At 37.4% G+C, this 25,736-nt stretch overlaps 1 protein-coding gene across 4 annotated transcripts in view; it reads left to right on the forward strand.

Moving 5' to 3' along the window:
* Positions 1–1,992: 1,992 nt before the first annotated feature.
* Positions 1,993–25,736, forward strand: part of LOC103718940 (peroxisome biogenesis protein 5-like) — a 33,890-nt gene continuing 10,146 nt past the window's right edge. Inside the window, exons 1-9 of one of the 4 annotated variants that reach the window (XM_008807956.5) lie at positions 1,993–2,397; positions 4,422–4,553; positions 4,626–4,806; positions 11,889–12,082; positions 12,519–12,770; positions 14,804–14,926; positions 15,976–16,146; positions 16,530–16,720; positions 17,039–17,288. In XM_008807956.5, the coding sequence (XP_008806178.2) occupies positions 2,278–2,397; positions 4,422–4,553; positions 4,626–4,806; positions 11,889–12,082; positions 12,519–12,770; positions 14,804–14,926; positions 15,976–16,146; positions 16,530–16,720; positions 17,039–17,288 (1,614 nt within the window). In that variant the 5' untranslated portion in view covers positions 1,993–2,277. The remainder of the gene's footprint in view (positions 2,398–4,421; positions 4,554–4,625; positions 4,807–11,888; positions 12,083–12,518; positions 12,771–14,803; positions 14,927–15,975; positions 16,147–16,529; positions 16,721–17,038; positions 17,289–25,736) is intronic. The other 3 variants (XM_039118324.2, XM_088715685.1, XM_088715684.1) reach the window with 3 other exon arrangements.

Here is a 25,736-nt window from a genome sequence, read left to right on the forward strand (position 1 = left end):
TTCACCATACAAATTTATTTTATCATGGCTCGTTTGCATTATGGAATTTCTTTCCTTTATTTGTTTTTGTTGGAAGAAGTCCTATTGCAATTGTGAGCAGCAAGTCCTATGTTCATGTAGGAATTGGAATGTATTTTATGAACTATTCACATTTATCACAAATTTTATTTCTCAATGAGAAATCTAAAAACATTAATTGCGATTCATAATTTAAATTTTAAATTTAGGATTCTCCAAAAGTGCTTTTCTATTTTTAAAGCATGTCATAAATTATTGCTTAAGATGGAGAAAACTTCTAAGTTTTATTCCTTATTAATTTTGTTCAATTGTTCAAGTCAATGAATTCTAGTATACTCTGCATGAGTTGTCAATAGGACATGGCATCTTGTTGTATCAAAGCTGGCAGTCCCATAGGATATGATCCTTACAGTATATCATACATATATATATACATATATATATATATATACATATATATATATATACACATATATATATACATATATATATATATATATATCTATACATATATATATATATATATACATACATATATATATATATATATATATATATATACATACATATATATATATATACATATATATATATATATATATATATATATATATATATATATATATATATGTATATATATATGTATATGTGTGTGTGTGTGTGTGTGTGTGTGTGTGTGTATATACCCTCTACCATGCAAACATTACACATTTACACTTGCAGAGTCCACAAAACATAGAACTCTTATCAGTCCTAACAAGGTCCAAGGTTGTCCTTAGTCCATTCTGTAACTCCAGTGGACCTAGCTCCAACATTAGCAAAAGCTCCAGCAATTGGGTGCACTTTGCATTGTAAATGCTAGTCATTATTATTTTGTAAAAGAACTAGTATTGCCGCTCATCCTTGCTCCACTACTTGCTACACTCTCTTCCTACGTGGCAGTTGGAGCTTGGTGAATGCTATGTACCCCCACGGGCCATCACAGCAAGATCTACTGGCTTGTAAGGAGAAATTATCGGATGGATCAGGTCTATAGACCGGTTGCTTTGATCTTAAATAGTTTAAGCCCCGTTTGGCAGAGCCTTTGGTGGGTCTCGTAGACTAGTACCGGTCCATCAAAAGTATTTTTGCATGGAATAGAAATGTTCGGTAAAAAAATCAGAAAACTATTTTAGCTTTCTTGGGAGAAACTTCAAAATGGAGCTTATTTGGAAAATAAATTTTAGCATGCATCGAAAAACTATTTTGATTTATAATTTTTTTAGACCAAAATATCCATGATAAAATATTATAATTACGGAAAATGTCCTTTTATATCGTAGAAATATGTAGAAGTCCCAACAAAGAAAACAAGAAACCCAAAATAGTTCCTAAAAATATTATATTTAATAAAGTATTAATAAATAATGATAATAATTATAATATTTTATATCTTTATTATTGTATTATACTATAAATATAATATAATATAATATTATATTATAATTTCAAATTATGTTATATTATTATGTTATAGTATATATATTATATTACTATATTACAATAATATTATATTATATTACAATAATATTATACTATATCATATATTTATGTATTATTATATATTATATTTTATTATGCTCTATTGTATAATACTATGCAATATTTTTTATGGTCATTTTGTTATATTTTTTTTAATTTGTTTACCAAACACATATTAAAATTTTACAGTATTTTAGAAATGTGGTTGCCAAACAGCAAACAACTTTTTATAAAATCTTTACTTGTAAAAACTCTACTGCGAAGCCTAAATATAAGGATGGCTAATGTGGAGTGGGTATTAGAATGGTCCATTAGATGTGGTTTGCCCTACCTGGGAAAGCAACCCATGCCATCGTTATCTCAATGAAGCCAAATCATCAACCATCCATCCCCTCAATCAACAGCTGTCCCCTGATGACCTCAACCGTTTGATCCATCAATTATAGAACCGCTGCATCGAACTGTTCCAGCAAAACCATCTCAGGTTCCAAGAAGTCTCCGGCTTGATTAAATAATTGGGTAGGTAATTGGATGGCTCCCGTGGGAACGGATTCCCATTACGACCGCGGCAGAGAGGGGTATGTTTATATCCGACCCCGAACCGAAACGGTGGTCTCATCCTCCGTTGTGCGACTCTCGTCGCCACGAAAACCATAAATTTGTGGCAAGAAAATCATCGAAGGATATTCGAAGTCGAGCGAGCCCCAGCGTTCGGACGAGTCGAAGAGGAGGGCGGCGATGGCGGCGAGGGATCTCGTCACCGGTGGGGCGGCCTGCGCCGTCCCCGGCACTGCCTCCTCTTCCAATCCCTTCGGCGCCCTCGCCAACACCATTCTTGGGTCGTCGTCCAAGGCCCAGGTACCTTCTTGTGGCTCGAATCTTGAATCGTAGTTCAAGAATTCGTTTGGTCGGTTCTTTTTTTAGATCAAATCGATCAAAACCACCGGATATTCAAAATTTCTTGCATATTTTTCGAGAATTCAACTCGTGGATGGTGTTTGATGTGCAGTTTGTTAGAAGTGTTGGATTTCTTGTGAGAAGTTTTCACTTCACAACTTGTTTACTCTCTATTAAACAAAGTCCAGCTGTTGAGTTGTTTTGATGATTTAACTTCTTTTGGACTTTCACGTGCAAACTAACGGCGGAACTGATAAATTATTCATCTTTTAATCTTTCTCTTCGAAGAATTCTACTCAAAACCTCATCTTTTGTCGAGAAACCATTAATATCCGTGTAGATAGTTGATAATACGGGTCTATCTCTCCACACCTCTTTGATTGACCTGGAGACGTGTTTTTATGCACTGGTTCCACTGAATTTTGTCCACCTTTCAGAGAAATCTACTCTGCTTCTTGTTTTCGACATATTCTAATAAAATTGTCGTTACTTGTGTGAGCATTTATTTTTCCCTTTCCATAGGAGTTTTGTGTTGCTAAGCGAGGAATATTGATAACTGGGGTCATCTGTCATGTATAGCTTTTTAAACGTGTAAAAGTACAAGGCGCATTTATCTTTTGCTTCATTCAGCTGAATCTTGGTGCAAAGTCTCAAAAATTTAATTCTTTGAGGCTCTCTTAGAACTTTTCTGAAGGAATACTGCCCCAGACAAGAAAATCTTTTGGATTTTTATTAGGGTTTGAGAATTAATTATCTTTCTATATTCTTGCTGGAACAACACAACCACATAGGGATCCTTAGCTTATTTTCAAGTACGTGCTCCTTTGGATTTTGCATCCATTTCATAATGTTTTCAGAAACTTGCTCTTGCACATGCTTTCTAAGTGCTCGCTTGCTATTTATATCTTTTTGACATAACTGCTTCCACCCACACCTACACCTTAATCCACTCTGCAATTCAGGTGACTAGGATCTTAGTAGCATCTTAGTTAAGGCTTGCTTGATGGTGAACTTGTATCCTTTTATAATTTTTCATAGCAGGGAGAGCCATAACGGTTATAGCCTATGTGTAAGACATGAAGCCAAGACACCCATAATTTTCTGCCAACACGTGCATTTTCTATAGCTTAAACATCTAGATGGTATTAGATTTATGTGTTTGCATTCAGTATCAACATTAGCATCCCTGATTTTGTTTGTTCTTCGGGATGGTGTTGGAGGAAAGAAGAGATTTTTGAATCTCTATATGGTGGATGATCGTGGTCCTATCAATGCCTATTGCCTACTTGATTAGCTGCTGGGCTTTCAGAATCTTAAAAATGACTCGATTAATCCAAAGTTTGAAAGTCCAAGAGGAGGCTTTCAACTTCACTGGGGATATACCTCTCAGCTCTTTTACAGAAGAGTATAACTTTGGGTCATTTGAGGAAATGTCTGTTTCTTGAGCTGACTTGCATGCATGAGTTTTTTTTTTTTAGCCATTTGGATACACCATATTAGACGGAGTCATGATACAAAGAGGGCAAACAAGAGACCCTCTTTAAATGTTTTGATTTGGTTGACTCATGCCATGTGATGTATGATTGACATTAGGTGAAATTTAATTACTAAATGGTTATAAACTTGTTTAGTTATTTGTTGGAACAAAGTTCCTGTTACTTGATTGTTTAAATTTCGAGCAAATAAAATGTGTTCTTGCCTTTTTAGAGAAGAGATAAGCAGTTGAATGTAGTTAAATAAGCTTAACATGGTAAATGCTCAACCTTCTCGACCTTAGTCTTGTTGGAAATCTTGTATAAATCATTTCCAACTTTAGAATACAGGTGCTGGTCAAGTAAACATAGTCGATAGCAGTTGATGGAGCTTTTGTAACTCGTGCACATCTGTGAATACATGAATGTCCCTATTTAGTGCTTTGATTTTCCCTCCTTGTTTCTCCTTCCCCTGTTCAATCAGTTGATCCATTACCTATTGTTTTTTAACAGGAGTTGAAGGGGCTTCCTGGAACCTCAGTTAATGTCCCTGGTTCATCTTCTGACTTTGGGCCTGAAGCTCCTTTGACAACCATTCCGGGGTCAGAATATGAGGGTCAGCAGCATCAGCAACTGGATGCCCGGGTATAATTTTACCCTTTGAAAGGAAAAATCTTACTCTGTAGAACCTCTCTAACTGTAATTGACCTTCCACAGAATTCTGAGTTTCTACATGGCTTCCGAACTGCTGATCATGGTTTTGAAGATGCTTGGGATGAAATTCATCGACCTCCGGTTCTTTCCCATGCTCAGGGTAGAGAAGGTCAGCCTCACTTTGCTGAGTTTGAGCAAATTTATGACCATAGTGGCAGTTCTGTCCTTCAACCCACTTGGGATGGTATGCTCTCAGATATTTTTTTTTTATTATTTTATTGTTATTAATAATCCTGTAAACCAGCCATATGTCAGCAATTTTAGCTGGTTTTTTGTAATTAGAAGCAAGTTCAATTGGCTAAGAAATGCACAAAATTGCTCCTCAGTATGCTTTAAGGTGCATATGTCATTTTTCTTTCACCTGATGTTTTCATCTGCTATTTCCTTAAATTACATGCTTGTTTGGACAGAAATTTACCTCTTTAAAGCTTGCTTATAAAAAAAGCTACCTTGTGGTAGTTTTAGCAAGTTTCTCTACTATGTTGCTGCATTTTTAATGCACCAACCTCAGGATCTTGTGAGGACAATTTGCTTTTAGCATGATATATATTCTTTTATCTTCATGCTTGGCTTCTTTATTTTCATTATGGTATCTACCTACCAGCCTGCTTTTTCTTATAATTTGCCTGGTTTAGATGCCTTGGTTGTTTCAGTAAAGCATACTTTATCAAAGAAGAGGCATAGTATGGTCATTTGTTTCAGTAGTGGAAGTGCATAATGTAACGCAAAAAAAATGTTACTAGAAATCTAGAATGAAGATAAATTGGTTTAATCATTTTGGATGGAGGCGTTTAATAGAACATAATTTACTGAAGGGATAAAAAAGTCATATTTGATACTTGGAAAGCCTTTGCAATTTAATTAGTTTTGGCTTAGGTCATGATTATCATGCTACTCTTTTTTTTTTCTCTTTTAATAGGGGAAGGCACTTAAACTAGCTGGCAAGAATTTGATAAATATTTCTGAATGCTCATTTTGATTTGGACTTTAACCACTCAAGGATTTGAAATTTCACTAGGCAATGATGTAGGATTGATACGAAGTTCCTTCTTCTAATACCAGAATACGGTTATACTATTTTTTCTAATCCATTCATATGCTCCTAAATCAGTAACAGTCATTTGGAGGTTTAAGGATCTTATTTAGGAGCACATGCAAAATAGCAATTCGGATGTGGTACTTTTCTTTCCTTTATACATTTTAGTTGGAGACATTGATAAGCCAAATAACCTTTTTTATAATTGGAAGATGGTTTGATACAGATGAATTTGCTTTCTTGATTATAGGTTGGTGTATCTTTTCTTATTATTGGCTGGATTAGTTATCTCAGGCAAGGAAGTTTGAAAGAATAGTGCAAGAACCAAGGGCAGTATGTTGGGATAAATGAACAGGAGGGAAAAACTTGCCACCTCAATTAAGAGTAAAATTGTCATCAGTGAAATGTTTGAAGATACTTATGGCGATTTATATTAGTGGTTTCTTCATAGATCCTGGCGACATCTCTTGGTGTTAATTGGAGAGAATTGGAAGTTTATTACTAAGCTGGGTAACTCCTACTTGGAATATAATTGAGTTATAGCTTAATGGCAGCTCATTAGTATTTTCATTGTTCGGGTGGAGAAATTGTTGTATTATTCGCTTATGTTGGTAATCTAGATGAAGTGGCAGAAGACCTCTTATTTAGGGAAGGCTTTCATGTAAACTAAAGAATCTGGGGAAGTTTTAGTTAATGAAAATATCGTGGAGGGTGACTCAAGTTATAATATTGCTTAGCTAATAAAGGGAAACATTTGGTAGGATTAAGAATAATAAAAGTCGGGCATCATCTAGCTGTCAATTTATTTGTAGACTTTCTTGCTAATAAGGGTATTCTAGATCATAAAAACCTTCTGTTAATAATATATTGCCACTTTTTCCTTTGGATTCTTTTGGGTCTCTTTTTGTGACTTGTCATTTTTCCTTTAAATAATTTCCTGTATTATTAAAAAAAAAGGACTATCACTAATCTTTAAAAGGAATATACTTAGAATAAGATGGATACAACAACATCTATATGAGTGCAACTTGATGGAAGATCTCTCGGAAATCCCAGTCATTTCAGTGTCATGGGTGTGGCTGAAGATTCATTTCCTTTTAGCATCATAGCCTCTCACATAACAGATATAAGTGATATGTGGTAATCCTATGCTTCAGAATATCTTTCTTAAGGACATAAGGAGTAGCAATATAGAAAGTACTTATTAATACTCTCATATGATTTGCAGAATATTTTCCTACATTAACTTGTCGCAAGATTGGATCTTCTCTAAAATGATAATCTAAATGAACATGTGGAGCCTTAATGGCGTTCGATGTGTTGGGCCAAACTTTCCAATGTCAAAAACTGTCCTCTAAATTTAAAGAAAGAAGCAGGTTGTCAAAATCTTGTAGAAACTCGAGGATACAAGATCACGTTATCAATTTTAACCCCTACTTGTGAAAACAACCATGTACTTGAAAAGTTCCAGCTTTGCAATTCTAAAGGAGTAAGGCCATGCGACATTTAGATAAAGCCACATTATTGTTAAAAACACACTATTGCTTCTGATCCACTTTGAACTAGACTATCACCCTAATGACCTTTAAGCTCTTTGGCAAGGATTAAGGTACCTTGCACTATCTATTGTACAATACATATTGTGTTGGAGAACTATATGCATGGTGTAGGGGAGTGTATGCTTGCATCATGAGCCTATGACCTGTGTTGGTGTGTGCTGGATTGGTAGAGATCAACATGGGCTAATAGAAATCAAAATGGGTCTATTTCCTTCGCCATTAGTTGTGGCATGCGACTGACATGGCATGACATGATAGTAAGGTTCACCATACTGGTCAATACCATACTGTATCAGTACCGTACCAACACTCAGCACACTTTGCTGTCTCGGTATTGCATACGGACATTGTAATAGAATGGTATCGGTACAGGGTCCGGCATCGAGATGGTGAACCTTGCATGATGTAGTATGGTATCTTGTCAATTTGTAATTTGCATGGGTTTGGCACCATGATACTTTAATCCTTGATCTCCAGGACCCTTTCTAGAGGAAAGAATTGTTTGAATCAGCTCACTTCATCTCCTTTCTAGAAAGCTGAAATTTCATCACCTTTCCTGAAAGAGACCTACTTTTCCATTGGGGCCATAACAATACAAAAGATTACTTGACATTCAAGGAATCTAACTAGATTGCTCCTTTCTCCAAAGAGACATGCTACTAGGGTCATTAAAGCACAGCAGCTGCCCGCCTAACAATTCAAAGTAAATGGACCTCCCCTTGAAGATGATTTGTCACAATTGCAATAAAAGTTGAAGAAAAAAATATTGAGACCAGGAAAGATTAAATAATATAGTAATATTGGTAATCCTATTCCCCATCTAATGAATTGTGCCTCTAGACTTTGCTAAATTGCTAACTGAGTGCTCAAAATTGCATTCAGATAATTTTCTCATTAACTCATGATACCAAGTGTACTACCAATGATATCAGAAATTTGTTTACCTTGTAGCCCTAGAAAATTCTAGGTTAAAGGCATAATTAGAGGCATTTAAGCAAATTATAACAACATACTTGGCTATGCCATTCTAAGGTGCTGCTAAATGGAAGGATCTTATCAATGTCCATGAATGATAAATCATATATCGAACTGCCGAATTGGAAAAATTGGGTGCAATCTGGAATTTTCTTACCATGTACCCCAAGTGAACTTTCAAGGTGAAGGATATAACAGATATTGTCAAATTATAACAGTCCATTTGTGTTATCATAAAGCTGAGAAACCTATTCAATGCATCATGATAGAAACTTAACATTTTGTATCTAGACTAAATATCACTTGTATGCTAGTGTGTCAACACGAAAGCTGGTAGTTCATGGCAAATAAAAAAAGAGAAACTTCTCTGTAGCCTTGAATAACTGCACTGTTTTCGTTGGAATTTGACCTGTATGTTTCTTTATGTATAGAGCTAGTGTACAACTAATAGATGTTTTAAAACCCTTGTTTTAGGCTGATATCTTCACAATCTATTGCTCTTGTTGGCTAAATTCTTGTGAATAGGAGTCATAGTAGTTGCAGGAAGACAGTGCAAAACAAACATTATTGTCAAGAAAGGACTATAACACCTCCTTAATGTACCCTTTGATGACTTCCCATAGGTTGCGAAGCATGACAGAGAATCTGTTTAGCTTCATCAAGTATTATTTTGTTATCTGAAAAAAATCCCTGGTCATTCTCCTTTGAAGATTTAGGTCGTCAATCTCACGAAGATAGTCTAGTCAAGACCTTGCACTCTAGGCCGCCAAAATCCATATCCTATGCGATATCAAGGTTTTTATTTTGTTCTCAAAGAAAATACTTTTTTTTTATAAACTTGTTAAAGCATGACTAACATTGTCCACTTTCCAATGAATCTTTGCAGAATGTTTCCTAATTTTATGATCTTTTGGCTTATTACAGGAACACGTTTTGATCATAGAGATGGAGTAGCCTTGGTTTTTTATCAGTTGTTGTATCATGTTGGAATTATAGAATGCAATGAACATGTTCTTATTAGAAACCTATAAGATCACATATATGGAAGGGAGATTTTTTTTGTGGAAGTGAGAATGTTGTGTCCTTACATGATCTAGATAAAAATTTGTCTCATGGATATGTTTTCAATTAGGCGAGAGAAGCAAGGTAAAAAATAGTGGAGTATGAGAAATGAGTCGCAAGAGTTTTAGTGAATGATGTGCAAAGTATATTTTTGAAATATTTGACAAGCCGATTTCGAAGAAACTGGGGTTCTTTGGTGAGAGCTTTCATCCAAAGTGATCACCAACAAATGACCCAAGGATTGTTATAGGCTTATAGCACTCCAATTTTGTCAGATGAAAATTGTCAAGCATGATAATCATTATTGGATAAGATGTTAAGTGCCCTACAGAGTGCTATGATCTTAACATCTAGTGAGATTAAATATAGATTCGCGAATGCATATGCTGCAGTCCGGGATTTGTAAAGTAGCACCACAGGACAACATTATGCACCAACTGGAATGTTTCAGTGATCTCCTATTAGATTTAAAGGTTCCTTTAATTGAAATAGCAGAAATTCAATCTGAATGGTGGGAGAGGAAGGGGTGGGGTTAGCTTGATGGTGTAGTTGTATCATCATCTGGGTGGAATGTTAATCCTTTAATTTACATTCCAATTGAGTTTTTCTTAGGTGATATTTGTCAGGCAATATATTTATTAGACTAAATTGTTTTATTGGCATCTGCTTAGTATCCACCGTAGGCTTGAGCTGGTTCAAAGCTTATTGGATTTGAGCCTTCTAAATTTGGACTTCTGGCTGGAGCTCTGGGCTGGGCTTGTGTTGAATAGAAAAAATAATATTTTGTGCTAGGTATGAGCGACCTTTGGATTGATCTGAAAACAGTTTGAAACCCAACACCAACCCACCCAAACTCAACACCACCACCTTTTCCCTTAACCCTCCCACCTTATATGCTTATCACCTGCCACCTGCCACCAGCCACGTGCCACTTTTTTCTTTTCTCTCTAAACAACCCTGCATGCTAATCCATTTCCTTATTCTTCTGTAACCAATGTATCCACTGGATCCTTCTTTCCTCTATTTCTAAACACCCTGCCAAACTGCTCCCCTTCCCTAATAAGCTCATATATGGTTTTTTTAGTTTTGTTCACATCATTTTTTAATTTGACATTGTTAAAAAAGCTTTTGATGTTTATAAAGCAAATTTCAAGGATAACCATAAATGATTTAAAAGTTTTAATCACACTCTTTTTAAATAATTTCTCAATATTTCTGGATTAAATTGTACACGAGAAACAAATTCTTATTTGTTACTAACTACTCATTTTACTATCTTTATTTTTCATCTCTTTTGATGGCTACATGTATTAGAGAGAGTGTGTAACCAATTCAATCAAATTCATTACGAAACTGATTCAAGAGCAGTACGCAAGAGCTTATTGGCTGCATTGTTATACGTCTGTTACTATGTGTTATTTGAACTTTTCTTGATGTATATATTTTTTGTGATTGGATGCACATTCTTCTTTTGACTAGAGATATTTTAATCATTCATGGATGATATTGATATATCCATATACATTTCAAGAGATATGAATTTAAATATGTAAATCTGCTAAAGTATGTCTATTTTTATTTTACACATTTGGTACAGATCGAAATCAGTAATATCCATATGTGCATAAAATACATCCAGAAACAAATTAAATACAAGTAATGCTACTATATTTTAAACAAATATTGGGTGGAAATTGGATATCACCGCACCTATGGTCCTATATCTGTTTCAAACATATATGAATGTGTCAAATATGACAAATATGATAAGTAAATAGATCTATTGAATATATTGTTCTTTATAGGAAGTATTATATATAACTAATCATATAACTTAATTAAATTCTAAATATGTTATTAAGATAAGGAAAAAGCTATTTTGTGAAATGTTGATTTCTATATCCGTATATGTGTTCTAGTATCCAGATATTCATATTTCATATGTTGCTTGAATTATGCATCAATATCCGTATCGTCATGCAGATCTGAAAAAAAAATCCTAATGAATCCCTATATGGACTAGATGTACAGATACATCTCTATATTCCACAATTGTTAGATATTGGGGTTATTATTAGATTATGTCTGATCCAAGGTCGGCGGAACCATCCTGAATTGTCCGGTTTGGGGCGTTCCGAGTTATACCGGTGGCGGACCGGGACGGTTTCAACAAAAAAACCCAGACGCCGTCACCGAAGAAGGAAAAGGAGAAGGAAAGAGAAGAAAAGAGAGCGAGCAACGGAGGGAGGGAGGTTGCCAGAGGGCTTGTACCAGCACCAGTCTTCGCCGGCCCTCTGCCAGTCTCCCTCCCTCTCCCTCTCCCTCCCTCCCCTGCTCTCTCTCTCTCTCTTCTTCTTTCCCACAGTCTTCTGTGTTAGGCCCAACACGGCATGGTGCGGGTTCGTACTGACTTGTTTCGTCGGGCAACTGATATGGTGCCCGGTATCGGCACAGTAGACCCTGGTCTGATTTGTTTAAGCCATAATTTTTCTTCCTATCTTGATACAGAAAATATTGATGTAAAGCTTCTAAACCTATGATCAAACCTTATCGATTACATATTGGAAGAGAAGTGCAAAAGCATATTAGTTCTTTAAACGTCGACACAATTTATATCACTTTTTCTCTTTGCAGGACCACCACAGAGAGTGTTGTCTAGTTTCCTGCATTCCTTTGTGGACAGTGGTCGTGCTGGTGTTCCATTCCGTCCGGCAGCACTACCAGTTCTTGGGTTGTCTGAAGTTGACAAACAATGCATACGTGATCGTAGCTGCATAATGGCTAGGCATATTTTTGCAGATAAAAGCGAAGAGTTCATTAGTGCCCAGGTTGGCCAAAGTCTCCTATTTGTTACACATGATATTTAGTTATAAGTCATTGCTATTGTTTTGTGGGCTGCATTGAAAGTTTTCAGGTTTGTTGGGTTGATCAATCTGGAGTCTGCCCAGATTTAATGCTCAGTCAATATCTACTTCTGTATATTACTTGATGTTCATATTCTTAGCTGAAAGAGGCCTTTGAATGTGATTAGTGGGAACAATGAAAGAAACTTCTTTTTCTCTTACCAAAGAAAACCTTGTTATCCCTCGGTGTGCTAGCTTGAATTGTTTAGATGAAGTCACAGATATCATGTGCCTTTTTTCTTAGATTCATCTATTTCCTTTTGTACACCATTTTGCTATGTTAGTAGCTACAATCATTCGAGTTCTGTGCCTTTTCTTTTTAAATTTTGCTGGTCTTATATATAACTAATGCCTGTCTCAGTTAAATGCATTGCTGCACTCTCTGGATATTGATAGTGATCATCGAATTAGAGGCCCTATGAATGGACCTTTTCGAGAGTTGGAAGAATATTGGAATGAGTCTCAAGGTGCCATGAAATCTGGGATGCCTAATTCTGCAGATAGGTGGGTTACTGAATTTAATCAACCGAGGGAGATTGCTGACCCTGAGGCATGGGCTCATTCTTTTGAACAACTACATGGTGCTAATGGTTGGGCATCTGAATTTGAGCAGGTAAAGAGTCCTGCAGATAATATAATCTGAATCGCATGATTGGATTGTTATGTACTGCCAAAGCCCCTTAAAAGAATAACTTCTCTAATGTTACTGAAAAATGCATGTGCTAGTATATCTGGATTACTTATGATTTATATAACGGTGTTGTGAGATCATTTAATGGCATGGACATAAGTTAACTGGCATATTCCAATCATAAATAGCATGGGATGATGCTCATCTGTTAGTAGATGCATCTATATAGACTTCTGAACAGTTTCAGGAGTCCGTTCTCTATCTTCTTTTGTTTCATGATGGTGATCTATAGAGTCAATTTATTATGCACTTTTATCTCCTATTGATACTGGTCACCCCTTCTGAAAAAAGAAGGGGAAAACAATCATAAGTATGGGTGTTTCTGCTGCTGGAATGAATTAATATTATTTTCCTTTTTTCTTTTTGAAATATTACTTTTCCCTTGAAAATTGTCAAAAAAATGCTGAGAAACTAAATATACCGTTTGTGGTAATCCTTGGTGTAAAGTCTGAGCATAAGAAGATGATACACCAAATTTAATTCAAGAAAAAGGCAATTTGCCTTGCCATGCACCTCGATTCAGTGAAGCTATTTTTATGACATATACCTGGTTATAAATTCTGAGTTAGGAAGGCAAGTCTTCCTAGTTGAGTTGGTTCTTTTACATTCTCCTCTACCCTGCTAGATCTAGTGGATTTAGTGAGGGTTTGAGGATGGTGTTTTTATGTATATGTCAGACAATATGGATGCTATATTTCATGGATTTATTTGAAAATCAGGTCAAAATTCAACTCGGCGTTGTCATGAATCAACTCTACCTGGATTTGTCTGAATTATATAAATGCTAGATGTAGTACTCTGAGCTTGACTAAATTTAACTTCACTGCCAAATTTCTTTCTGATTATGTTTAAAGATATCTTATTTTTAGCTCATCTGAGTACAGGTGTTTTTTCTTATTAGGGAATCTCCAATCCCTTCTTGCTCCCACTTGTTTTCCCTTTCATGCTTTCATTTGCCCCTATCTCTGGTTTCTAAACTTGCTTCATTTTATTAACTGCCTGGCTCCACAAATTTCAGTGTAACTTTCCTTCTTATCTAGAATCTAGATACAAGAAAAATAAATCCTCCAAATAACAATCTTTTATAAACTCATGGAGTTTGAGATTACACTAAGCACAGTTTCTACCTTTTGTTTGTTTGCTGCCAGCAGCCCATTCTAAGCTGGATCTAAATTCCACCAACTACCAACCCATATAAAATTGCTCTTTTTGGACGATCGTTGGATGTTGGTTGGATGCCATCGAACTTAATCAAATAAATCCTTGTTTAGTGACATCTGTCACTTAAATTTTGAGGGTTGGTGCTTCTGCTGTGACATCCAAAAATTTTTACGAACATAGCTGCTGTTTAATTAGCAGATGATTGAAATTATAACCTGATTTACTGTTGTTTAGATAAGACATAGTCATTGAGTTCTACCCTTTAGAATGATTTATGTACTCTTGCAAATCTTAAAATGTTCTTCCCCCTTGGGCTTAGTAGCTGGCAATCACCTGCTTAATGATAAAGTGACTTAAGGGCTGTTTGGTTTGTCAGGTTTTACGTAAACCAATTCAAGGTAGCCTACAAAAAATGAGTTTTATAAATACCTCTTTGGCTGCTATGCATAATACTTGTTTTAGAAAAACTGATAGATCATCAAACCTGAAGATTGAGTTTTGTGAGAAACAAGTCTCCCTCTGTTCTTCATAAATCCTATTTTACATTAATCCAGGTTCCATAATTATCTATTTTGGTAACACTCACAGGCAACCAACAAGCCCTTGAGTTCATGTTACTCTGCACTTTTATATGTGGCAAATTATTATCCTTGACTGTCAGGAGAAAGCTTTTTACACAAAAAAAATTCAGCATGGATAAGGTCTTCTATTTTTAGTATTATAATTTATCAGATAATTTACAGTTCAATTTTAAATCAGTGCTAATGAGGCCTTGGCAATTTCTTCACTTTCAGGAACAATCACAAATGGCTTCAATTGGTCAGCTAAGTGGCGGAAACATGTCCAATGTAGCAGCTATGGAGCAGAGCCGTATGCTTGCACATACTTTAGCACAAAATACCAACCCAAAATTTCAGGTATAAAAATATCAGTTGTAATTTCTTTGTAGAAAAAAATTGCAGTCATCATTCTTTTGTTTCCAGTCACTCAATCTCAATGAATACTGAGAGCACTGGCCTACTTGACACATTTTTTTATGTAGCTAACGAAACATGGCCATTTTGTGCAAAATTTCAATTTCAATTATATTTAGTAGAAATTTGTTTGAAGAAGGTTAGGCTGTAGTGTTCCTATTGCTTTGTGTATATTGTGGTTTGTGCTTCATGCATCTCCTTGATTTCAGACAATTCAAATATATGGTTGGTGGGAGTTGTCTTGAGGATGCAGTGCAAACCAACAGCTTCATCTCTATGTAACTTATGACTGTTTTGAATTGTGACTAATATTGTGTTTGGGTTTAGTGCTGCTTTACCATAAATAGTGACTTAATTAGTTAATTTCTTAAAATTGTATGTCTCAATGCGGGTCGGAAGGTGGTTGTGTGTGCTTGTGCTTCTGTATCTGTGTTCATGTATGAATGGATGCATATATATGTACATACATGGAAAATATATAATGTGATATGCCCTAGTGTGTCAATCAATATGCTATGATATAGAATTATTGACCAAGACTAGGTTAGTTTATACCACCAATTATACAGAAGGGAGATGAAGCATCAATATGGAATTCATCATAGAATATTGGTCATCTTAACATTTTGACTTTTGCGCTTAATAAGAGTATCCGGTATTCCCAAGAGAAGAAACTTTGAACTTTAAATGTTACTAGCTAGCCTTAATAGGCCACACTGTCCTTAATCTCATTTAATGTTGTTTTCTTTAAATCTCTTGTACTGTAGACATCTGACCAAGGCTTGCTGTCTCGGTACCGGACCTCGTACCGGTGCCACACTAGCACAGTGTTGGTACGGTACAGAGTTTTTTTGGCTTACCGCATGTCGGTACGCCACCTGTACTAGATATCGGTACCGAACTGGTATGGTAAAGTATGCCTTGTACCGTCCGGTTCGGGCCAATACTGCGTACTTTAGATCTGACATTATTTTTGTTTCATGTTCCACAAGAATTCAAAGTTTCTCCAGTTTGTTTCAAAGATGAGCCGTGGTGAGCTTATAGTTGATGAGAATCAAATCAAGCCGGCTACTGGATCTATCTCTGCTGATTGGGCTGATGAATACCAAGCACAATATAATGTCAGTCCTAACTCTTGGGCTGATCAGTTTGTACGTGGAGAGGTAAATTATATTCTGTATTCATCATGAAGGTAAATTATATTGTGTATTCATCATGAAGTGTATTATTGTATTCTATATTTGTCATGAAAAATACTATTTTATGCTGTACTAATTGCGAAGTATACTAGAGTATTTAATTTCTTTTTGAATTATTCATAGAAGTATGACAGCAAACTTTGTTGGTTTTTTATGTGCTCTGCTAGTCATGTTCATTATCTAAAACCAAATTTTTGTTTTCATTTGCACCATTTTCCTTTTTTTTTTCCCCTATTATACTTCATTAAGTTGAAATTGGAAAATTTGTATAGGACCTCATGGTTTGAAATCACCAAAGTCTGCTTGTTAGCTGATGACTTATGTGCTACCAATTTTTGATGTCTTAGCTTTCACAAGGAACAGATAAGTGGGCGGATGAGTTTGCTAAGGAACATCCACAGCACAAAGCTGATGATCAATGGGTAAATGAGTTCTCCAAATTGCATGTCCAAGACTGGGCCGAGGAATTTGGACAGCAGGTCAGTGAAGGTCTTTTTGGGGAAAGTTCTGCAGATAATTGGGCAGATGCATATGATAAGTAAGTCTAATTGCACAGTTTCTTTTAAAATGGTCATGATTATGCTTCAAGTAAATCATTATGCATATGCTATCTTTACTAGCTTCTTTATTAAAATTTCTTTATCCCCTCCGGCCGTGTAAACTATAAACCTTTCAGAATCCTTTTGTCAAGTGATATGCTTAACTTCCTATGAAAGATCATTTATCTGGAAATCTCTTGAACAGTTAAGAGAATGCAAGTTGTTAATCTTCTATTGTAGCATACTTTCCCAATTGACTTGGATAAATTTTTGAAAATTTCTTTCCTTACACTAACCTTTTAGTCTTCTACTAATAGGTACCTCGATGAACAACTACTAGGATCCAAGCAACAGTCCAGTGCATCAAGAGGGGTTTATGTCTTTTCTGATATGAACCCTTATGTTGGTCATCCCAATCCTTTGAAGGAAGGGCAAGAGCTCTTTCGCAAGGGGCTTTTAAGTGAAGCTGTTCTTGCTTTAGAGGCTGAAGTTTTAAAGAATCCTGACAATGCTGAAGGTTGGAGGTTGCTGGGAATAACACATGCAGAAAACGATGACGATCAACAGGTAAATGAACTCCTACCTGTAAAAAGTTATTGTCCTTCTCGCTGTTAGTTTATGATTGCAGAATTCATGATGTGGTGTTATGAGATTCCACAAACATCCCCAAACATGCACTTTGGCATTGGTGATGATAGCAGGTGGATCTCCCAATTGTAGCAAATTTTCATGAAATGAAGTATGATTATTTATCATTTACTGGGTTTTCCAAAACTAGTGAATCAATTCTTTTATTGCGCTATATGGTTAGTTTTGTTTCCGTATCAATTTTTGGGATTTTTTTCCATTCTAACTTCAAACATGTTATCCTGTTATATGGTTTCAAGCAAGGTTTGCTGGAAGGTACCAAGGATCGTACTGGCTGGTGGCTAGTTCTATGTGGTAGGAGTCCATATTGTGCCAATCCGATGTGTACCGAATCAGTGAGAGGGAGAGGGAGTGGGGGAGGAGAAGGGGAGATAGAAAGGGGCTCATGTAGAGGGGAAGAGGGAAAAGGAGAGGGAGGAAGAGAGGGAAGGATGGAGGGGGAGAGGGAGAAAGTGAGAGGAGGGGTCGAAGGTGATGATTGCTGCCAAAGAGGGGCGGGGAGGGGGCGGGGGCGGGAGAGAGGGGGACTTACCTCGTCGGTGGCCGCAGCCATAATCCCTGAACAACTCGGTCGACATTGAAAGAAGCAAAGACTTCTAGCGAGCTAGGGCATGATTGAGAGAACCCATTGAGGAGAGAGGGAGAGCGAGAGTGAGAGAGAGAGAGAGAGAGGGGACTTGCCTTGTTTGCTGTGGCCAGCATCGAAAGAGAGCGCTTTGAGCGAGCTAGGGTACAATTGAGACTTCAAGAGAACCTATCGAGAAGGGGGGAGAGTTTTATAGGCTAAACCAACCTTTGTTTCAGCAATCCTTGGTTTCATGTTGGTTCGGTTTGATATAGGCAAATTGCCCGGTTTGGGTCGTTTTAGCAATTCTTGGTTTTAAGTTTTGATCTATGGTAGTTTGTGCCAATTGGCACATATTATACTGGAAAGTACTCACAATATGCATTATGCTGGTTACTAATATATGATGAGCCACTCAATATCAAGCGATGCCCGCATAAGTCTAGTAATTTTAGTTTGGCATAGGTTGATACTTGACATGCCTTGGCACCTGGCTAAAAGAGTTCGTAAGTCTATTATTTATTTGTTGATTTGTTTATTATTTTGTCATGACATGACATATCAGCATGGGATGGCATGCCATGGCAAGCAACGTGCCATGTCAGCCATCCTTGTGCAAATGACATCCATCCCTTTATCTAAGCCCCCATGTATATTCTATTCTGTTTGTCCTAAAAATCTCTCTCGTAAGCTAATGTAGAAAATCTTCTTCATGATGGTATTTGATAGGGGTTGTTATCCCTCTAAATGGGTCCTGTTGTAACTGAGAGAGAGATGATAGATTCCAAGAAGGAAACTTTTACGTGCAAGTAAAAATGATATAACTTATTAAGTGAATTGGGTAAAAATGATAGTGCAAACAGTATTGTATAAACTCATGTTCTCATAACACCTTGTTATAGAATGAAGTTCTCCAGAGCCAGGTACAGAATGTTAACAGTAATAAAGATGCTAAACTGCTAATTAATAGGACAAATATTTGGCACTTGATTACTTATAAGTCACATATAAAGAGGGTTAGATAAATATTTGTAGCATATGAATAATGTAGGGGGGAAAAGTAGAGATGGATTGCATTATATGCACATAGATGGGAATGTTTGTGAAAGACACTCAGTTCGTGAAGGAAAGGATAGTCGTTGTAACTGTTGAATGATGATAATGCACTTGGAGTATGAAGGTAGAGCAAGATCACAATGCATGGGGTTGAGTAGTGGAGATTCTACTAGAAAGGATGGTGACTTAAGCAATGATGTGTAGAGTTAAGACTTGAAGGCCGAATATAATACCATTTAAAGTTTGAAAATTTTTGGAATTAACCTAGAGGAATTTGTTGAATAAGATCTTCAAATTTAGGCTAGAGGAAAATAATACTATTTTACATGTATGGGAACAAATATGAAGAATTACACAAATTGCCAAGGTGTCGGACTCATGGTCTGCTGAACCGACCTGTACCGACCCAAACTGGGTCGGAATCGATTGGTTCTGTACCTAGACCGGCGCGAACCGGCCCGGTTCGCGCCGGTACAAGCCGGTACCGGTGCGAACCGGGCGCGTGGGTGCGCGGGGAAGAGTGCCCGCGCGCGGGGCAGCGCGCCCCACGCACGGGGAAGAGCGCCCGCGCGCGGCTGGAGCCCGCGTGGGCCTCTTAATGCCACAGAGTGGCATTTAAAGCCACTCTGTGGCATTTTTTTTTTGAAAAACGCGCGCGGACGCGCGAGCAGAGAACGCGCGCCCGCGCGCGATTCCCCGCAGGGAATCGCGCCCGAGCGCGGTTCCCCACGCGGGGCACCGTGCCCACGCGGGTTGGCAGCCCGTGTGGGGGCATTAAATGCCACTCTGTGGCATTTGACATGTCCGCGTACGCGTTTTTTTTTAATTGGGAAACGCGCGCGGACGCGCGAGCGGAGCGCACGACCGCGCGCGATTCCCAGCAGGGAATCGCGCCCGAGCGCGGTTCCCCGCGCGGGGCACCGTGCCCACGCGGGCTGGCAGCCCGCGTGGGAGCATTAAATGCCACAGAGTGGCATTAAATGCCACTCTGTGGCATTTGAAGCGTCCGCGCGCGTCTGGGACGCGCGCGGACGCGTTTTGTTTTTTTAATTTCCGCGCGCGCGTCTCCGGTTCGGTACCGGTTCCAAGCCGGTACCGAACCGGAACCGTACCGGAACCGTACCGGTGCCGGTGCTCACCGGTACAATCGAACCTTGGTCGGACTAGTGCAAGTGTTGTTTGAAATATAATGATTTGCTTCATGAATCTTTATGTAAAACATTACTTGTAAGTGTTTGGTGTTATTGCAAACTTTTCCATATTCTTTTTATAGCTTTCATCCATGCTATCTTAAATCTTCCATTTCTCAAGTGCGAGACTCATATTTGAGCCCCTTTACTCATTGGGGCATCCTCTGGACAGTTTTATACCATCTGAACTGGCTCTTCATCACTTTGTCTTTCATTAGCCTCTTTGTGTGATATTTCTCACTCTATCTTTTCTAGTTTTTCAAAGGGATCAGCGATGGTCACAAGTTCAAATGATGTAATAGGTGGACAGGTGATGTTGGATTAATTAGTAGTAAAAAAGAAGATCAAACTATGAAATGGATCCTAATTCATTGCGGGAGCAGATGCTATTCAAAATATAATGAATCTTAAAAAGTTATTATGTTTTTGATTTAGGAAGATTAGGTCTCAGTAACAACTACTGAGTTGTCCATATTTGACTTGTATGGAGGTTGGTTACTTGATGAACAAACTTGTACCAACTCCCTGGATTGGAGAACTTGTACTGGTTAATATGATGCCACTTGCTTTTACATGAACCTAAAGCTAGAGATGGTATCAGATATGTCATAAGTAACTTAAGAATTTACATGGGCGGCAGGCTTGGTTCAAGTGCCTTTAGAATAGCTCACATGCTGAATGTGGCAAGACAAGTATCAATAGTGATCCTCCACCCAAAGCTTGAACATCTATGAATGGAAGGTAGTTTAAGGAAGGAACTTTTTGGGTGTTTGCAGCCATATGGTCAAGAATGGACTGTGAAGGCCATAAAGCACAATTAAATGCACCAAGGCGATGTAAATCAGATAGCGATAATCGAAGGAGAAGTCATAAAGTGCAAAGGAGATGAAATACCATGTTTTCTATGAAAGTTTCTCAAAGCATGAAAACTCGCATATTATTTAAAAAGAAATCTTCCCAGAGGCAAGAAAGAGATGAACATAGAGGCAAGAAGAACAAGAAAATAAGGGGTAATTGCAAAGCAGCATTTAGTCAAAAAGGTATATATCAGTTAAATAACAGAGGGAGAGGTTATGAAATCCAATTAAAACTAGAAAAAAACGTATTGAAGGTTTGGAGGGGTGGAAGTGGGTGTAGGATGGAGGGAAAAGAAGAAAAGAGAGACTTCATAGCAATTCTATGTGGCTCAAAGTGCAATAAAATTAAAATCGTAAAAGGAAATGTGATGCATGCACTATAATATCAAGTTGATATGCACTTGACCTGGAGTGTGTTAAAGGCTAACAAGAGGAGCAAAAGATGATGGCTGACATAGAATGTCATGATATCATGCTGTTGGCTGATTGAGACACCCTTTGATGGTTGATTGACTAGTGCAGTTGGCAAACAAATACTGAAGACTTGCTGACATATCCAGTATAACCACATTTGGATATTAAATGTCCGATGAAGAAGAATCTAGCATCAGAACCATTTGATATATTTTAAAGACATATACTAAGGAGATTCTTTTCTATCTTTTCCATTGTTAAATCTTGTTCCTATTTCAGGGCTAGGTTTAAGGGTATCCATGCTTGTAAGTTGGGTGGTTAACCATTGTAAAGCCATCTTTGAGTTGATTGACTTGCTTTTCCCCTTGTGTAGGTTTTCAAGTTAAAACCTTGACATTAGAACTGCAGCAATAATCGACTATTGACAAATATGTCAAAAAAGATGGAAGAGGCCAACTTAATGATGGGGCATCATTTGGATTGACTATTTACTATCTATTGCAAGTCTTAATTTTTTTAGTTATAGGGATATTACATTCCCTGCTTGTATGCAGTGGTGGTGCTCATGTAGTGAAAGGTAGCAAATCACATCTTGGGAGGTGACAGCATGCATGGCGAATGTCGTATCACACTCTTAGATGTGATGATATTAAAGAGTCATGAGTTTTTCGAAAGTCATTGTGTAATGCACTATAAAGAGTGGATATAATTTGCACTTGGTTGTCAAGATCAGTCCAAAAGGAATAAGGGAATTGATCTATAAAATGACATTTGAAACAAGGTTATGAATTCATGAAAAGTCATAGTGCGAAATGGGGAAAAAGAAGGATTAAGACCCCGTTTGGCAGAGCTTTTGGAGGGCCAAAAAATACTTTCTGGCCCTCTAAAAGCACTTTTAGATGAAATAGGGATGTTTGGTAAAAATTTCGAAAAGCTGTTTTAGCTTTTCTAGAAAGCTAAAAACAGCTTTTTGGGAAAAGCTTCATTTTGGAGCTTCTCCAAAAAAGCACTTTTAGGCTACATCGACAAGCTGTTTTTTTACCAAAATACCATAATAAAATATAATAATTACACGAAATAATATTTTACAATAATAATTATAATATTTTATACCTTTATTATTGTATTATACTATAAATATAATATTATATTACACTATATCATAATACATTGATATGGTGTTAAATAATTTAATATTATATTAAATTATTTTGCTATAGTATACAATATTTTATTACTTTATTATGATAATATTATATTTCATTATAGTAATATTATACTATATCATGTATTTATGTATTAATAAGTATTATATTTTATTATGCTCTGTTGTATAATACTATGCAATGTCCTTTATGGTTATTTTGTCACACCAAAAGTAGTTTCTCAGTTTGTTTACCAAACACATGTTAAAGTGCCACAACACTTTAGAAATGCAGTTACCAAACAACAAACAACTTTTTATAAAAGCTCTACTAAAAGCTCTACTGCCAACAGCTCTTCCAAAAATGGCCTAAGCCATATGAGTCATTCTCCTTTATCGCTTCTCTTTCTCTCACACACACTCTGGCTTTATGTGTGCGTGCATGTGCATGTGTGCATGAAAGCGTGTGTATATGTCATCTCCTTTCTCATCTTCCCATCCTCATTTCTTTTTTCTTTACTTTCTCAGCTGTAATCCTAGTTTTGTTCTTTATCTTACATTGTGTTTCCAATTTTTTATCATCTGTCTCTTTTGTCTCCCTTCTTAGAAGGATCCGCAGCCTATCTCTTCTATTACTGAAAATTGGAAAAATCTTATTTTCATCTTTTTTCTCATCTTATCATGTTAAATGGACATGGAGTTCTTCAGAGGCTCTTAATAAGTTCATAGGATACCTTTTTCATCTCTTTTCTTAAGATGTGCATTCCTATGCCTTATTGCCTCTACCGTATCAGAGAGCTCTCTCTCTCTCTCTCTCTATATATATATATATATATATATATATATTATATGTATTATATGTTTGATTTGCTTTTCTCTTGTATTCTCCTGCACCTCTAGAAGAGTTAGCCAGAGGACATAACCAATAAAGAAGGACAAGTTGGGATTTGCTTGCAGGTACTATTCATTAGGTGGAACTTACCAACTTTAAAATGCCTGAACCTGTAGGTAATTAAAAGAAAGAAAATCCTGCACCTAGGATTTTTAGGCAACTCTATGCAAGTTTTAAAGCGGCTGGCTGACTTTGTAGAAAAAAAGTCCTCCTGGCAATCATAGCAAGCAATATTACTGGCAGATCATGTACAATTGATGCCAAAGTCTAATGGTGTAATTGACCCTTGGAAAAGCCAATATCCAACTTCAATCTATCTTAAATTAATCCCTTGTTCCTGCCCATAGAAGAAGTAATATGTAGGATGAAAACATTTGAATCATGCGATTTGTACCCAAAACAAATGCCTTACCAAGCTGTGCTACATTGCTTTTTTGAAGTTCTTGCAGTGTCGTCGTACAAAATCCATCTTACTTGGCTGCTTAAATCATTGCAAAGTGTAAAGGTATTTATGTTACAAATCTCATTAGAACTACTTGTTTTTTATCAGAAGCCTGAGATTTAGTTTTTGATGCAACAAGTAGGGGAAAGACATCTTAGTTCTTGCTACAAAAATAAAGAATTGGATTCAGTAGCATCAGCTGCAATAACGGCTTGGTGTCATTAATTTAATAACAAATTGGTCCACTACAAAAACAAGACTTCATAAGTTCAGGGACTTTTAAGCAGAACAAAAGATGGGAAATCAATTGTCTTCCCAAAAGAAATGCAGCAATTTTGGCGAAATTGTATCATGCAACTAAAGTCCACTTGTTTGGATGAACAATGTGCAATCACAACAAGTTAATATCCCATAAATTGCTTTTGAAGGTCACATAGAGAAAAGCCACACATGAGATTTGATATCATGAAACATGAGTGTAGGGGTTGGTTAGGTTGCAAATTTGCAGCAATACAACTGAAATCCAGTGAATGGACAAATATTCCTTTATGTACAATTGCAATGGCCAATGTTCTTCTCACGTATATGCGACTAATGTGCATATCATGGTATGCTGAACCGGCCTGTACTGGCCGGTTCAGCCCATACCGGACCGGTTCGGTCTGGTTCCGATCCGGTCCAGTCCCTGACCGGTTCGGTATAGCCGTGGAAAACGGTTTTGGCCCTATTTGGGCTGGAACCGAATGGTACGAAACCCCTACCAGCCGGTACAAGAGCGAACTGGACGGAACCGGTCCGGTTCCATCTGGTTCGGCCGGTGGGAACAAGCACCCATAGATGCCACATAGTGGCATTAGCGCGCACAGGGGGGCGCTGTTGGCTGGCGGGGCTTTGCAGTCCCAAACCCCGTGCCAAGAATCCGCCGAGGGAGATGGGACGGTTGTCGTGGGACCGTCTTTAGGCGGGTAACGCGACTATCTCTTGTTGCCTTGGAATCCTTGCCTATGCTCGAAGATCCTATCTAAAGGCCCGACAAAAAGAATAACACGATATGGGGAAGAAAACAATGGATTCAATTCCAATAGACAACGTAAACAAGAACTCTAGTAAGGACGGGGAGGGCCATAATACCTTTTGGACAACTTGAAGCTGAACTTTTCTGCAGGGCTTTTTGCTATGTAGGTATTATCTTCAAGTAGACATATTGTCCAGGTTCGAAAGTTACCTCTCTATGCCCTTGATCATAATACCTTTTCATGCGTTGTTGAGCCTTCAAAAGCTCACTCTTGGCGTTGGCCAGAACTTCGTCACTTGAAATCAATTGTTGTCCACTTCATCTGTTTGGGCTGTGCCTCTTTCGTAGGATGTCAGGGTTGGAGGAGGCCTATCGTAGACGAGTTGAAAGGGACTTGTCTTGATAGATGAATGGTAGGAGATATTACACCAGTACTCGGCCCATACCAGATATTCTTGCTACTGTGCCTGTTGGCTGTGGCAATAGCGCCTGAGGTGTTGCTCCAAGGTTTGGTTGACAACTTCTGTTTGGCCATCAGTCTGAGGGTGATATGATGAACTGGCCTTTAGTTTGGTGCCTTGCAAAGTGAACAACTCTTTCCAAAAGTTACTCAAAAAGATTCGGTCACAGTCTAAAACAATGGTCGTTGGAATGCCATGCAATTTGACTACCACTTCTACAAAGGCCTTGGCTACGAACTTAGCTGTATAGGGATGCTTGATGCCTATAAAGTTGGCATACTTGCTAAGTCTATCTACTACCACTAGGATGACTTTATATCCTCTACTCATT

This window comes from Phoenix dactylifera, chromosome 2 (assembly GCF_051530095.1).
Source record: "Phoenix dactylifera cultivar Ajwa chromosome 2, Ajwa_hap1_PhDact_Kaust_v1.1, whole genome shotgun sequence".
Classification (NCBI taxonomy): Eukaryota; Viridiplantae; Streptophyta; class Magnoliopsida; order Arecales; family Arecaceae; genus Phoenix; species Phoenix dactylifera.